Consider the following 15,080-nt stretch of genomic DNA (forward strand, 5'->3'; position numbering starts at 1 on the left):
CAAGTCCCCTGTTTCCTTTTGAAAGCAGCCCGTGCAATCAGAGGCACAGAGCCCGAATGAGGTCATGTTTCCTGTAGAGTAGGCTCACATCGGAGGCATTCGTTCTGAAGAGCAAACCGAAGATAAAGATTAGCCCATGAACGCTCCTGCCGGCTGTTGCAAAAGAGAACCACTAGAAATAATGTCTCGCTCCAATGACTGTACAGAGAAGAAAGACAGAACATTTTCTCATCAGTGACACTGAGTTTTGTTTCAGATTTGCTTTTCTACCTCGCACAGAAAACTTCCAAGCTGTGTATACAAATCATTCCATTTGTTGAAATACTTGTGAGCTGGCAGGGTTTGATGTAAGAAAATGATCCAGTTACAAAAAAAAAAAAAAAAAAAAAAAAAAAAAAAAAAAAAAAAATTTTTAAAAACCCCTTTTATAAAAAAAAAAACTAAAAAAAAAAAAAAAAAAAAAAAATAAATTTTGCAAAAGCCCTATTGTACAGAAGATACATTTGGTCAGAGTTTAGGGCTACGTTTCACAGCTGAAAACATTACTGCAAATATATGCCATGCAATGTTAATAAAAATTCCACAGAAAGGAGAAAGGAATAAAGGCATTTGTAAACACAGTCATTGTTGCATGCTAAATGTTTCATACTGTGTAAGGTATACATTCATCATGCTTTAAAGTATAAAAAATAAAGCCAAATCCACATAAGAGAAATGGAGCCTGAATAAGATATCCTGGCAATCAAAGGATTTGGCTACAGAACTATTATATACAAAAGTAATATAAATCAGCTGCTTGACACTGAATTGTACAGCCTTAGGGGGTAACACTTCATCTCCAAATAGATAAAATGATCTAGTAGTTTTCTTTCCTGATGTCTGTATGTATCACTGACAAAAAAATGAAACCATAAATCTAGTCAAATATGATTGATTTTTATGATAGTTTGTGGGTTTTTTCCCTCTTTGGAGAAGGAAAAATACTTCCACTGATTGAAAGAATGTAAAAATCTCACCTCCCAGAAAAGGAAACAAAAATAGGAATTAGGCAATTAGGATGTTGCAAAAGACCTTCTGTTTGTGAGTTAAACTAAAATGAACATTTCATGATCCTTTTGGTCAAACATAAAAATAGGGACATAGTCCATCTTCACATCAGTTCTTTTAATTTAGTGGAATTATATCAATGAGGAAATTAGTCCAGCACTATTTCCATGGATGCATGGGCTTCATCACAGCAGCATTTCCCTGGCCACCCTGCCTCTCTACAGGCAATGAATATAAATTCCCAATGATCTTTAAAACTAGGTCACTTACAGAAGAATTTCTGTACACACAGGAATTTACTCCTTGGGCATATTTTTGGTCTCTTTTCTTATTATTCTCAACAGGAAGAAGTTAATTCCAAGCTTGAACTGCTTTTCTGAAGGACATTGGCATTTCATGTTTGTCTACATAGTTAAAATATATTGTGTCTATATCCTATTCAGGCTTGGAGGTGTTGTCTCTTTTTAATCACTGCTATTTTTATGTGAAACTCACTGTTCCACAGGCTTTTGATGCATAAACTTCATGCATTGGTAACTATTTTATAGGTGAGTGCTCGACTATAGTTAATACACACACACAAGTGTTTATATCCAGCTTTTTTTTTCTTCACTCTCTAGCTCTTCAAATTTCCTACTCCACCAACACACCCTTTCTCAACAATCACCAGGTTTCAAATTTTACAAAATGAGTGCACCAACAAGCTTATTTGCAGTAGTTTTATGCCTGTGGCATGCATTACCATTTGTTAGGAATGTAATTAGTAATTCGTGGAAATAAACGCTGTTCAACCCACAAAAGGAAGGAAATTAGAAATTACGATACTAAATACCACCCATCTTTGTACACTTCTCCCAGGCTCACTCTGCTTTTGATGCAACAGATTGTGCAGGGTCTGACAGTCCAAGAGAGGTGGGGCTGGGGCAGCTCCATGCCTGGGGTCCCACCAGCCACTACCCCTGGAGGGACAAGCACCGAGTGCATTTATAAGCAGGTTGCACACACAGCTGGCAATGCAGGCAACAGGCACAGAGAGAGCACTCCCACAGCACCAAGAGCCTCATCCTTCTCACCCCTCTGGCTCAGTGCAGTACTCTAGTGAGGATACACACATCTGTACATATCCCTCCAGCAGCTGGCTCAGATGCTCTGTCTGCCCAGCGGCTGCCCCTGGATCCCAGTCTCACCAGTTGCATGCACATGGACATTGGAGCCCCCAGCCCCACAGCCCGGCTGGTGGTGCAGACCATCACACACACAGGTACAGCTGGCTGGGGTTGCCCAAGTCCTCAGCATCCCACAGAGAGACCCCAGCCCTTGTGTCCCATGCCCCAGGCAGCAGCTCCTCCCAATCCTAAGGTGCCCTGGTGTTAACTCATCTGGGTGGGTTCCATGCCTGGCCACAAGGGCTGAGACTCCTCTGGAACAGACAACCTGGGAAAGGCCCAACAAAGTGTCCCTTCCTCTGAAATCTTAATTCAGGTTCCCGCCTGCCTTTGTGCTCCCAGGCTCCTCTGGCTGATCAGAAAGGCTTTTCATGGGCTGATGGCTCCTGGAATGGGAACAGCTGGATGCAGGGAATTCTTTGGGCTCCTCCCCTCACTGTTGTGCTCCCACTCACCCCACTCTGTGCTCCTCTGTGAGTGTGCAGATGAGTTTTTAGCACGTATTACACCATAACTGGGCCATCTCAACGGCCCACTGCAACTCAATGCAGAGTACTGTTATGCTAAACACCCCATTTTCAGGAAGGGCATTTTCTGGTGGAGTGAATTGAGTGGCCATGGTGGAGAGAGTGGAGTGCTTATTGATTGAATGTAATTGAGAGTAATGTGATGCTTCTGTAACTCTCTTTGAACCTCCTGGAAATCTGACAAGCTTTAATTGTCCACCAGCTTCAGTAACCATCAAATCAGGCCATTTTTCCTATATCACAGGCTGTGTCAATATTGTTTATATAGTACTTAAAAGTAAAAAAATATTCTTTGATATCTGAAAATTTATTGAAAAAATTTTAAAAATCCAGCAGGGGAAAGGCTGGTCATGAGAATCTCTGAGCAGCCTCACTGAGTCAAAATGAAGGTCTATGAAACTCTCCTTCCCTGCAGTCTTGCTGCAGGGCAAACTAAGACCTATTTTCATTCACCTTGGTGAATGCTAACGTTTTAAGCTAAGTGCATTCCTTTATGCAGCAGAAGCACTTGGAATATTTGAGGGACTCTGGTAATTAAGAAAAAAAAATCTCACAAAACTAGACATTTTATTTCAATTTTAAGAAGAGGGTAATCCTGCATTAAGTTAGAATTTCGGTTACAGAAATGTCACATCATATATGATTTTAATAACCTTATCAGGTCAGCTGTATGAACAAAGATTAATTAGCCTGAACAAAGATTAAATTGCCTTGAAGTGGAACAAATCCATTTTTAATGTTATCAGATGGAAATCCCATCACACTCTGTCAGAGACTTTCTGAGTTTCAGGATTGATTTTTGCCCCCAAATTCATTATTTTAACTTAATTGTTCCTGAAAAACAGGCAATAAAAGGGCATTTCTTGTTTGCATGGTGGAGTACAATGAATAGACCTGTAAAATTTGGAATTAGTTCTGAGCTTGCTGATACACCCATACTGCTCAGATCTCAAGAGTTTATCTCCAATATTGCTACATCAGCTACCTCTGTATTATACCACAGACATAGTCCAGATGGACAAAAAATGTTTAAAAAGGATCTAAATCAAGTAAGCCTGTGATATACAATGATATTTCTCTGTACAAAGCCATGACCAGTCTGTGTTGTATCTTCTTGCTTCTTGATTATGTAGTACCATAGAGAACTTTCTTTGGTATCAGAACCTGATGTATACATGGGAAAATGCCACATCATGATACAAGAGCAGTGTAAAAATAGACATGGGGAAAATACAAGAAGTGCTTCCATTAAAATCTGTAACTCACCCTGCATCTGAAAATACTGCTTTAAAACATATTTTATCAGAGAAAGAAAACAAAAGGAAGAGGTTCAAATCCATCAGCCAAAGCAGAATTTAGTCAAGGTTTCTAATAGAACTCAGGTGAGTCCTCATTGGAGTTCTTCATAAATTTCCTCAAAAGAAGATCTGACTGTTACGGAACAAGAAGGTAGGGACACTAAAAAAAGCAACAAACACACAGATTTATACTAAAAGCTGTCTGACTCAGTTTTATAAAGGATGACAAAAGTTCATGAGTCAGCACACTGCAGTGTCTGCTGTGACTACAAGCAGCCAGGGCAGAGTCAGCTGGTGGCCAGTTGTGCTCCAGCAGCATCTGATTTGCAGAGAATAGAAATATTAAAACACAGATCAGTGGTCTGAGCAGAGAATGAGTGGGAACAGGTTTGAGGTGATGTATGAATGGTGTACACCCATGGTTCCTAAGCTCGCAGGCCATCACACTTCCAGCACACATCTACACGACACATTTTAGGACACACAGACTGAGAGGGAAAGGACAGGGACTAAAGCAGGTAGGACAGCATGGGGACACTGCTGACTCTCATCTCTAAGTAGTAAAACCCATCATTATGTGACCAACCCAGGAACAACCCATAAGACATGCAGAAGACTGAATTGCCCATATTCCTGTGTCCCATGTCACTGTAGTTAATGCTGGACACACCGCCTGCATAGCAGCATCTTAAAAACTGAACAGGCCATGTAGATATACATGGCTTTAGGGACCTTCTTGATGCTCTAACTAGACACATAAAGTCTCATCTTTGGTTGGAGGTTCTCTTGTGACATTTTGAGTCCCAAAATAAAAAACAATATTCCTCTGGAGGTGGCCATGCACTGCTGCCCACTGTACCTGGGAACCTGGGTGCTTTCTGTGACAGCCCTCATGTGATCTGCATGGAACAGAGGGTCTTGCACTGATGTACAGTGAAGACTTTTGGCCAACATATGATTGTAAAGAATCGTAACTTGCTTTATATATGCTGAAAATCTGTAGCTGAGAGATTTTGGTCCCACTGGTTCCTGAGACAACAGCAGTGGATCATTCTGGTATCATAGTCATTTCTATAATAAATCCTACTGAGTGAGGCATAAATGAAGACCAGTAACAACCCCAGTGATACTCTAATAATGTTCTTTAAAATGCCTGTCTTTACACAGCAACCTTATCATTTGCCTCTCTGTAGTCTGACATTGACTAAGTCCCTTTCTGCCTGCATACCAGTGTTTAAACAAAGTCTAAATTTATGAGGCTTGTACTGAGAGTCCACAGGCCTTTCTGGAATTGTTTACAATTTTTCCAGCCTTGCCCATGCCCAACTCACGTTTCCAGCTAGGTTCAGTGTGATGTCCTGGACTACTTCAATGGCTAGGGAGAGGCAACAGCACAGGCAGCCTCAGTATCCAGTGGAAAACCACACACACGAGAGGCAGAGTTTTACAGCCTGGATATTACCCAGCATTGCATAAAGACCAAGGATTTGAATGTGGCCTACAAGGCAATTAAGCACAGAGAGCAGAACTCTGATAGACTTCCAGGAACCTGTCCATGTGACACCAGCACAGACCCAGTGTCCAAGAAACAAGTGACTCCTACCATGAGCACATGCTCCTATGAACAAATGCATTACAGACATTTTGCAGGCAGGGCTGGGCACAGAGGGCTGATCTCACAATCAACAACCATCCTTCAAAACCTGAGGACACCTCTGTTTACACTGGACCACAAAGGAGACAGGAAAATATCACACTAGTTTTACAAAGTGATTGGTATTGCCTGCTCACAGAAGTAATGTGTATTCTTCATTCTCCTGGACTCCACCAGGTTGGCCATGTGATTTTTGGAATTCTGTTTCCTTCAGCTCAAGTTGCAAATTCTGTCCACCCAGAGCTCTTAGAAATGCAGACCATGAAAATCTTCCCACTGGGATATGTTTGTGAGTCAAGTGCTCTGTTGATCCACCAGAAAGTGTATGCTGCATTTCAGTCTCATATGGAAATAATCTGGGAAATCAGTGCATAGAGCAGGTATTATTACTACAGCTTTTGTTCAACACTGTACTCATCAAGGCTTTAAAGGAAAAACATATTTACTGATGTATTCCAATCTACAGAATCTCCTCTAAAATCAAAACACTATCCAAGATATATGGCTGCAATATGAAAGACAGAAGTAAGTGACACTGCACAGCACTGTTTCTGTGGCAAAAGCACAATTACATCTCAAGAGGTCTAATATTCATTGCAAAACAACATTCATAGTGTGGTGAATGTTCCTTGTGCCCCCAATAAATATCAAATGATACACAGAAAGTGGTTTTGTGAGGCTGTAACATGACACAGCAGAGCTGTCTGCATCCAAAACAAGGAGCTGCTCCCTCCCAGCCATGCAGAGCATCAGGAGGTACCACTCTGGTGAGGAGCAACTTCTGCCTCAAGGCTTTCCTTTAACCCCATCAAATGCCAATATTTGCTCTTTCTTCTCTTTCTTTGTGTGGATTTGGGACTCTTTCACTAATGTCAGAACTACCTGTTAAACACAAATTTCATGACCTACCTGGATTTACCAGACCTCACTCCTTAGCACTCTCACCTTACTGTACTTCACCCTTAAAATACTGCCCATAGGGAACCTTACTTCTGCTTTACAGCTTCATGCCACCTCTCCAACAATGCAGTGGAACACAGCACCTGTGGGCAAACAGGCAGTTCTCTGAGAGAAACTACTGACAGAATTAAAGGCACTCTGCAAAGAACCAGGGAGCAATTCAGTAAAAAATGTCCACCTTCTGTATCTTTCAAAACTAGAAAAAGATGGGGTTGATGTCCCAAACCTACAGGGTTACTGTTTTGTATGGTGTCCATGGCAATGACGGTTAGTGACTTTCTTTTTTCATACAAGGCCAGATGCTTCAAAACTCATTCACTTTAGGGTATTTCCCAGCATCTGGAAAATTTAGGGCTTTAAAGGGGAAAAAGAAGTGTTCGGTGAGATAATGGAAATCTTCACAGAAGGAGGGAGGAATTTCTGGAGAGGAGGGTGTTTCTGGGATGAAAGAAGAAGAAAGGCAGAGAAAATGAAGAGAGTGCCATAGCAGCTTGATGTCAGATATGGAGCCAAAATAGACTAAAGAAGTGGCAGGAGAAGGACAGATGATGACAGAACAGAGCCAGGCCACAAGCAAGCTGCCTGCGCAGATGGATAGAGCAGGGCAGAGGTGCTGCTGCACATTTGCCAGACTGAGGCTATGCAGACACCATTTGAATACAAGCACCAGCAGTAATTTTAAATACACCTCTCTATTATAATAAGGGTAAAAACAACAATGAAGTTTTATTTTATTGACTTTCACCTCACAATTGCAATATCTGACATTTAAAGTAGTTCTTTTATGACCTAACCCAGTCGCCCACGAGAAAAAAGAAATGGCAAAATAAACAAACTGATGTCTGGGTTTCTCACCATAATATCTTTCTTTTCCCAGGTGTTTGATCATTCTCCCAGACCTTTCCTGAACCCTTCCCATTTTTGGATGGGTTTTCTGAACAATCAGTTATTTTAATAACAACGTACTGGTGCCAAGTGCAGTGATAATGTCACCTCTCTACTCCTACTCTGTGTTTCCATGTGCATGTGCTTTGCAAAGTCTGCATTAGTCTTTTCAGCATCAACAGCACACCATGAGCTCATGCTCAGCTGATTATGAAATCCTCTCTCCCCCTCTCTGAGTCTCAGTGAGTCACTGACTGGCAATATAAAATCTCCCATCCAGTTTGGTTTCCAATTTATGGCCTGTATATTCATGACGAAGCTGAAGACATGCTTCGTGACAAGATTAAACACCAAATTGTGTGAGGAGCAGAAACAGTGAAATCTCTTTTCTTGCATCTCTGTCTTGTCATGCTCTGGTGTCTGAAGGAAAATAACCACTGAGTCTTTCCATTGTGGAGAGGTCAACTCAGTCACCCTCCCCTGTCCAGTTGAGCATTTTAACAGAAAAGCTGGAATAATGTGATGTGTCTCTTTCAGTGTCAAGCTTAAAGTAAGATAGAAGTTTTAGGAATAAGTGAAGAAAGGGAAAATGGCAGGCAGACAGGCAAGTGTAGCTGAAACAGGCTCCTGGGCCATGGCAGAGTTAGGGAGGCACTGGGAGAGGCAAGCCAGGGCCAGCAGCAGCTGTGGGTGCCTGTGGACTACAGCAGGGCAGGGATGGATACACATGGAATGGCAGCAAAGAAATGGGGACAGTGGCTGGGACTCCTTGTTTTCCTAAGTGTTTTGATAATAGTGCAAAGAAATGCTGCCCTGTGCTGCTGGACCACAAGTGGACTTCTGCTGTTCTGAAGGCAGTGTGGTAGGAGTCACACATGGCACCCTGCATCATGTGTCCCTTCCTCCAAGTCTTTGATTTGGTTCCCACCTGCCATTTGTCCCTGTGCTCCTCTGAGCTTGAGAAAATGGCCTTTGATGGGCTGATTGCTCCTGGGAGCTTCCAGGGCTGGGGATTATATGGGTTTGTCCTCCTTGGGCTCTTCTGTGTTAGCAGATGTGCTTTTGTCCATATTAATAAATACAAGGGGCTTGCTGTGCCTCTGCCACCTCCTGCCAGCTCTACCTCCCTCTCAACAGCCTCAGTAGCAAAGAAATGGGGTGCCACACACTGCTCTGAGCCCATCCCACACCATGGCATAACTCAGTCTTCAGCAGTGAAGAGCATGATTCAGTGACTCCCATTTACCCAGCTCCATCCTCACAGCATTTTATTTTCCCCCATTCCCTCTCCTTGCACAGAAGCACCTCCACTTTTCTAACTGTCCTGATGCTGCACATTCCTTGCCACTTAGAGCTCATTCCTTACACAACAACCTTCACTATCCTGTGGCAAACTCTCTAAACCAAAGATTGCATCAAAATATGCCAACAGTAGTAAGAGTTGGAGAATTCAAATGAATGCAATGGCAACTTTTTTTTTACTTAAAAAAAAACCGAAAAAAAACCTCCTTTCCTTCCCTTCCTTCCTTGTTTTCTTATTTTGTTTCCTTTGTTTTTCTTCAAGCCTCCTTCTTCCTTCAGTCTCTTCTGTTTGCCACCACGTTCCAGAAAATGGTAACAAGGGAAGGGGAGGAAAAAAAATATCATAGCAAATACTCTAAAATATCCTACTGAACAGTCTGTCTATAAAGACTCCTCAAGTGGGAGGCAGCCGGCTTCCTGGGGACTAAATGAAGCAGATGGATTGACCTTGAACAGCAGCCAAACGCCCACACAGCCACTCGCTCACTCCCCCAGCAGTGGCATAGGGAAGAGAATGGGAAGAACAAAAGTGAGGCTCATTAGAGAACCATTAAGAACCAAAAGAACTCTGAGACAATTGAGCCCAACCATTAACCCAGCACCATTCTGTTCACCACTAACCCATGCCCCTCACTGCCACATCCACGTTTGTTTTTGAACACTTTGAGGAATGGTGGTGATTCCACCCTTCCCTGTGTAGCCTGTTCCAATGCCTGACCACTCTTTCTGTAAAGAATGTTTTCCTAATATCCAATCTAAACATCCCCTGGCACACCTTGATGCCTTTTCCAAGTCCTATCACTTGCTGCCTTGGGGAAAGACCAATCCCACCTGGCTACAGCCTCCTTTCAGGGAGTTGTAGAAAGTGATAAGGTCCTCCCTGATTCTCCTTTTCTCCAGGCTGAACACCCCCAGCTCTCTCAGCTGCTCCTCATCAGACTTGTGCTCCAGACCCTTCCCCAGCTCTGCTGCCACTCTCCGGACACATTCCAGCAGCTCAATGTCTTTCTTGCAGTGAGGGGCCCAAAACTGAGCATGGGATTCAAGATATGGCCTCACCAGTGCTGAGCACAGAGGGACAATCTCATTCCCTAGTCCTGCTGGCCACACTATTTCTGATACAAGCCAGGATGCCATTTTTCTCCTTGACACACTGCTGGCTTGTGTTCAGTCACTGTCAACCAGCACCCCCAGAAATGTTTGCAGATCTGGATGAGGACAGTTTAATAAATGAAGGAAAGCAAAAACCCCTAAACTAAACAACCCAACCTAACCCAAAAAAACCCCCAAGCAATTCAAAGGCAAGGATTCAGCACTTCCCATCAGGAGACCTATACCCCTCCATCTTCCAGCAATGGTCACCCTGAAAGAAAATGTCTCACCAGTCTTCTTCTTCTTCTGCCCCAGATTTTCTTGGTGAGGTCAATGTTTTATGGCATGGAATATCCCTTTGGCCAGTTTAGGTCAACTGTCCCTCCCAGTCTCTTGCCCATCCCTTGCCTGCTTGCTGGGGAAGATGAGTGGGGGAAAAAAAAGTGAGCCCTGACACTGTGGAAGTGTTATTCAGCAATGGCCACCACACTGGTGTGTTATCAAAATCACCATCAATCATGATCCCCCTTCTTTTTCATTGACACATGCACAGATGTGGTTCCCTTAGTCTGTGGGACATCTCCCAAACATCCATACAAGTGCAATCAATTAATTTGGTCCACGACTTGTGCTCCACCCAGTAGCTTTCCACATCAGATGGTTTTGCACAACACAACAGGAAACATTGGTAAACAGAGCATATTGCCTTTTGCCTTCTGCTATTTATTATACTTTTGGGCTTGAGCCACCTCCTGAGATGATGCTCTGAAATCTCTGCCTCCTGGCTCAATGGTGACTTCTTTCAGCATTCAGAGGCACTGGGAATTCCTCATCTGAGCCCACTGTGTGATCAATCCTACTCCCTTACTCCATGCAGCTTCAGTTGCATTATGTGTAGAGGTGCCTCTTCCTATGAACATCTGTTACCTCTCAGACCCTTGATACCCTCAGCTCCAGAACCCCAGAGGTCCATCAGGTGTTTTCTGCCAGAGGTTCCAGGTGAGCACAGAGCTGGTCTGGGGGAGACTCTCTGGACAGGTCCAAGGGCTACCATACAAACTGTCCTGTCTGTCCTGCTGCTGTTTAGTGACCTTGTCTGGACATCAGGTGCCCACCAAAGCCACTCTTTCACTGCCCTTCCCAAATGGATAGAGGAGAGTAAATTTAACAAAAGGCTTCTAGGGCAAGAGGACAGGTCAGTCCTAAGGATCACTCCTGAGATCACTCACCAGTTACCATCCAAGGCAAAACATTGTCACTGATGGCCTGAGCATTGGCCAGTGGTGGATCTGTCTTAGACCCAGTTGGCTTTGGCTCTGATGGACATGGGGCAAGCTTCTGGCAGCTTCTCACAGAAGCCCCCCACTAACAAAGTCTTGCTTGTGAATACACAAACTCAATACACTCAAAAATGTTCTTAAAGGTCACTTAATGGAAAGGACTCACAAGCTGTGATCCAGAATGTGCAGTTTCCAGAAATACACTATGTTTTTTTATTAATTGGTGGAAACTTGACATTTATTATTTTACTGATCACATCCATGGGGATGTGATGATGCTGATCTTGCCATTACAAACTTGGAGACATCTGTCCTGGAGAAGAATAGAAGGAAAGACTCCATGAGATTGTTCCCTGAGCCCTGGGATGACAGCAATGCAGGGGCCAAATGCCAGACTTGGCTCATGGTCATTGCCTTTATCATAGGCCTTTCAGGCAGAGCAGAACACAGTGATAAGCAGCACAGCAGTCACCACAACACTGGGTGTCAAAGGGACAGCAGTGGGCTGTTCACCAGCTGCCAAGCACCCACCCAGTTCAGCAGCACAGGGGGAGGCTGGGATGAATAAAAGCAAGAAAATCTGTGGGTCAGATGAAGCTGGTTTCATGGGTGAAAAACAGAGGCAAAGATAGGCCACTGTGAGGCTGCTGCTTGGCTGGGGCTGTCCTGTGGCCACCAGCCACACGCTGTGGCACCTCCAGGACCATCTCAGTGACTGCCCTGAGTCTTTTTCTCCCTATCACAGAATTACAGATCCCAGAGTCACAGAACTGGTCAGGCTGGAAGGGACAGCAGTGGGTCATTCAGTCCAACCTCCTTGCTTAAGCAGGGTCATTCTAGAACACATTGCACAGGATTGTGTGTCTACTTGAATTAGTGGAGAGACTCCACACCCTCTTTAGGCAATGTTTCATGTAGGGTCACTGCACACGAAAGTTCTTCCTATTCAGCTGAAACTCCCCGTGCATTCTGCCCGTTCCCTCTTGTACTTGGCACCACCGAGCAGGGTGACCCATCCTCCTGACCCCTCTCTTCAGATCCTCCGGGACGAGCTCCCCTCTCAGCCGCGTCTTCTGGGGCTGTACAGCCCCAGCTCCCTCAGCCTTGGCCAATACGAGAAATGCTCCAGTGCCTTAATTAAACACCTTCCTTTCCCTCCGCTGGACAGCCCCCTCCGCTGTCTCTGTGGCGGTGTTGTTAGGCTGTGGCTGGCAGTGTGTGGCGGTGTTAGGCTATGGCCCTGTCCCGCTGTCGCCGTCCCCAGCCGGGGCCGCCGCTCTTTGTCTGCCTCGCCCCCCGCCCCTGCGCAGTCACGTGCCGGAGGCGGGGCGCGTCGCGCGGCGGTGACGCGAGCGGGGCGCGGGCAGGATGGGGCGGTGAGGGGCGGCCGTGCCGGACAGCCCGCGGCAGCCGCGCCGGGCCCCGAGCGAGCCGAGCGGGCGGTAAGGGCCGGCAGCGCGGGGGAGGCGCGGGGGTAGCGAGGAGGGATGCGGAGGAAGCGCGGAGGAAGCGCGGGCGACGGGGCTCCGGCTCCCCCCGCACGCCGACCGGGCCTGGCGGGGCGGCGCCCGCGGCGGGGCCTCCCCCGGTGCGCCGAGCGCTGCGGCCCCGCCGCGCCGCGGCCCACCCGCTCCCAGCCCCGCTGCGCTGCGCCCTTGGCGTGTCCGCGCTGCCGGAGCTGGCAGGGGAGCCCCGCTGGAGAACGGGGGCCGGGTGTCGCTCCCCCCGCAGTGCGGGGCTGGGAGGCTCCGACCCCGCATCCCGGCACTCCCGCTCGGGAGTGGGCTCGGGGTGCTGCAGGGAGCGCCGCAGAAAGTCGCGGTGATAGCGACAATAGTTGCACAGAGAGGTTTTTGTGTTTTTTTCTTTTTGATAGTGACTGAGCTGCAAAATAAAATTAGAAGGCAGTTGTGACTGAAACTCATTGCTGTGAGTGCATAGAAATACTCAATATGGGGTTTTGTTTATTTTTTTGTTTGTGCTAATTTAATCGTACTTGTCCTTTAGGCCATGTTTATCTGTTCTTGATAAGGTAAGTTTTTCTCGGTTTGCCTTTTCTTCGCCTGAGGAGAGCACATATGTCAACTATAGGTAAATTAAAATTTTGCTTAAAAACCATGTCTAGTAAATTAAAATTTTGCTTAAAAACTATGTCTAGTAGAGTTCCAGAGATGAGCACTGTGGTTTTTTCTTATTATTTTTTGACTTAAGGTTGATGCTCTTTTGAAGCAAAAGAAATGTGAATAAAAGTATGTATGTAGGGTTTTTTTATGCCTTTTTTTGGGGGCCCTGACTATATTTCTGTAAGCTAAGCAGTTAATACAAAATCAGGATCAAAATTTTGCATCTTTGCACCCTCTGGACTATATTTGCTGTAAATTGCATATTTTAAACAACATAATGTATTTTAATGCAACTTTTTTCCTTCCTTCAAAGGTGGTGAAAAAGACAATATCAAGATGAGTAAAAAGCCTCCAAATCGTCCTGGAATCACATTTGAGATTGGTGCTCGTTTGGAGGCACTGGACTATTTGCAGAAATGGTATGGAAGACATTGTGTAGTGTTTGCTGAGAGCATAATTATTTTTTGTAGTTTGTGTGCTTTGATAATTGATTATAGAAATCAGTGTACCTATCAGTTGACAATTTCCACATGTGAACTTTATGAATTTCCATCTAAGTCTGTTAAAAGTGTTAGCTTTTAGGAAAATATTCTCACTTCAGAAATCGAGCTAAACTTTTCTAGGGGTTTGTGTTTATTTGCTCTTGGTGGCTTGTGCAGCTGTAGCAAGCAAAGAGCCTTCCTGAAGAAGTGTGGAATTCAGTGTCATGGCCGAGGTGATCCGTGTGTCAATGAGGCAAACTTCATGATCAAATATTTCTTTTGTCTTCATTTGAAGGCATGCAAGGGGAGTTGTTTTGTATTCAGTTGTCACACTTGACAGGTTCACAAAACTGATTCTAAAAAAAAAAAACCAAACCCACATCCTGAATTGGAGTTCATGGGATAGGCAGATACAGTTGTGTTTTTATTAAACAGCTGGAGGAATTAAGTACTTAAAACTGTGACTGCAACCACCCAGGCATATTGTGATTTCAAAGACTGTGAAATGGAAGTTGTGGGCACAAGGACTGTGCTGCACAGCATGTGTGTTGTGAAAGGAGCTGTTCTGATGAAAAAAATTGTTAGTAAAAATTTTATTAAAGCAAGCGGGCTAATTTGTTGATGTGTGCTGGCCATGTAGTTGAGTTTGAAAAATGCCTGGCTTTGTTAAAGTAGGTGACAGAAGTAGTTGATGCTTCTACTTAGAGGTTTTTTCTTAGCTGCTCTCTGATTTATTAAGGCTAAGAAATGTAGAGGTGTGTAGCTGCTTTCCTGGAGAGTTCAGCATGTTCCTGTAAATGTCTGATCCTTTTAACTCCAAGTGATGTGGGAGAGAAGTCTGTGTATTATTGACATGTCTGCTCCAGCGTTATGTGCTCTGGATAAAAAGTTTGGTCAAACTTATTTGTAGAGCTTTGATTTTAGTTATAGGAAGAGTGTTTGTCTTAATAAATGGGCTCTAAAGGATTTGGTTTATAGAACTATTCTTGTTCTTACCTGTTACTGTAGACTGGGTTTTCAGCATACTTATTCTGTAACTGAATGGCAGGATAAGAAAAACATCCAAAATAGAGCAATAAAACTTTTTATAGCATCATCTGTGTCTAGAGATAATTTGTTATGTAATCAGGTAACAAAAATTAATATGTAAAAATAGCTTAACAGAATCAAAAAAATATCACTGAATATCCAGTGTGTGGTTTGTGTCAGACCTGCCCAGCTTTTTCCAGGGAAGGGTTGCATGTCAGTACTGGAGTTCTTGTCT

At 44.3% G+C, this 15,080-nt stretch overlaps 1 protein-coding gene across 5 annotated transcripts in view; it reads left to right on the top strand.

Annotated features, from left to right (window-relative positions):
- The first annotated feature begins 12,551 nt into the window (after positions 1-12,551).
- Positions 12,552-15,080, top strand: part of PHF20L1 (PHD finger protein 20 like 1) — a 56,108-nt gene continuing 53,579 nt past the window's right edge. For all 5 annotated transcript variants that reach the window (XM_041407509.1, XM_041407511.1, XM_041407510.1 and 2 more), the window contains exons 1-2: positions 12,552-12,653; positions 13,648-13,753. In XM_041407509.1, the coding sequence (XP_041263443.1) occupies positions 13,671-13,753 (83 nt within the window). In that variant the 5' untranslated portion in view covers positions 12,552-12,653; positions 13,648-13,670. The remainder of the gene's footprint in view (positions 12,654-13,647; positions 13,754-15,080) is intronic.

This window comes from Onychostruthus taczanowskii, unplaced genomic scaffold, assembly GCF_017590055.1.
Source record: "Onychostruthus taczanowskii isolate IOZ18803 unplaced genomic scaffold, ASM1759005v1 scaffold27, whole genome shotgun sequence".
NCBI classification, from domain to species: domain Eukaryota; kingdom Metazoa; phylum Chordata; class Aves; order Passeriformes; family Passeridae; genus Onychostruthus; species Onychostruthus taczanowskii.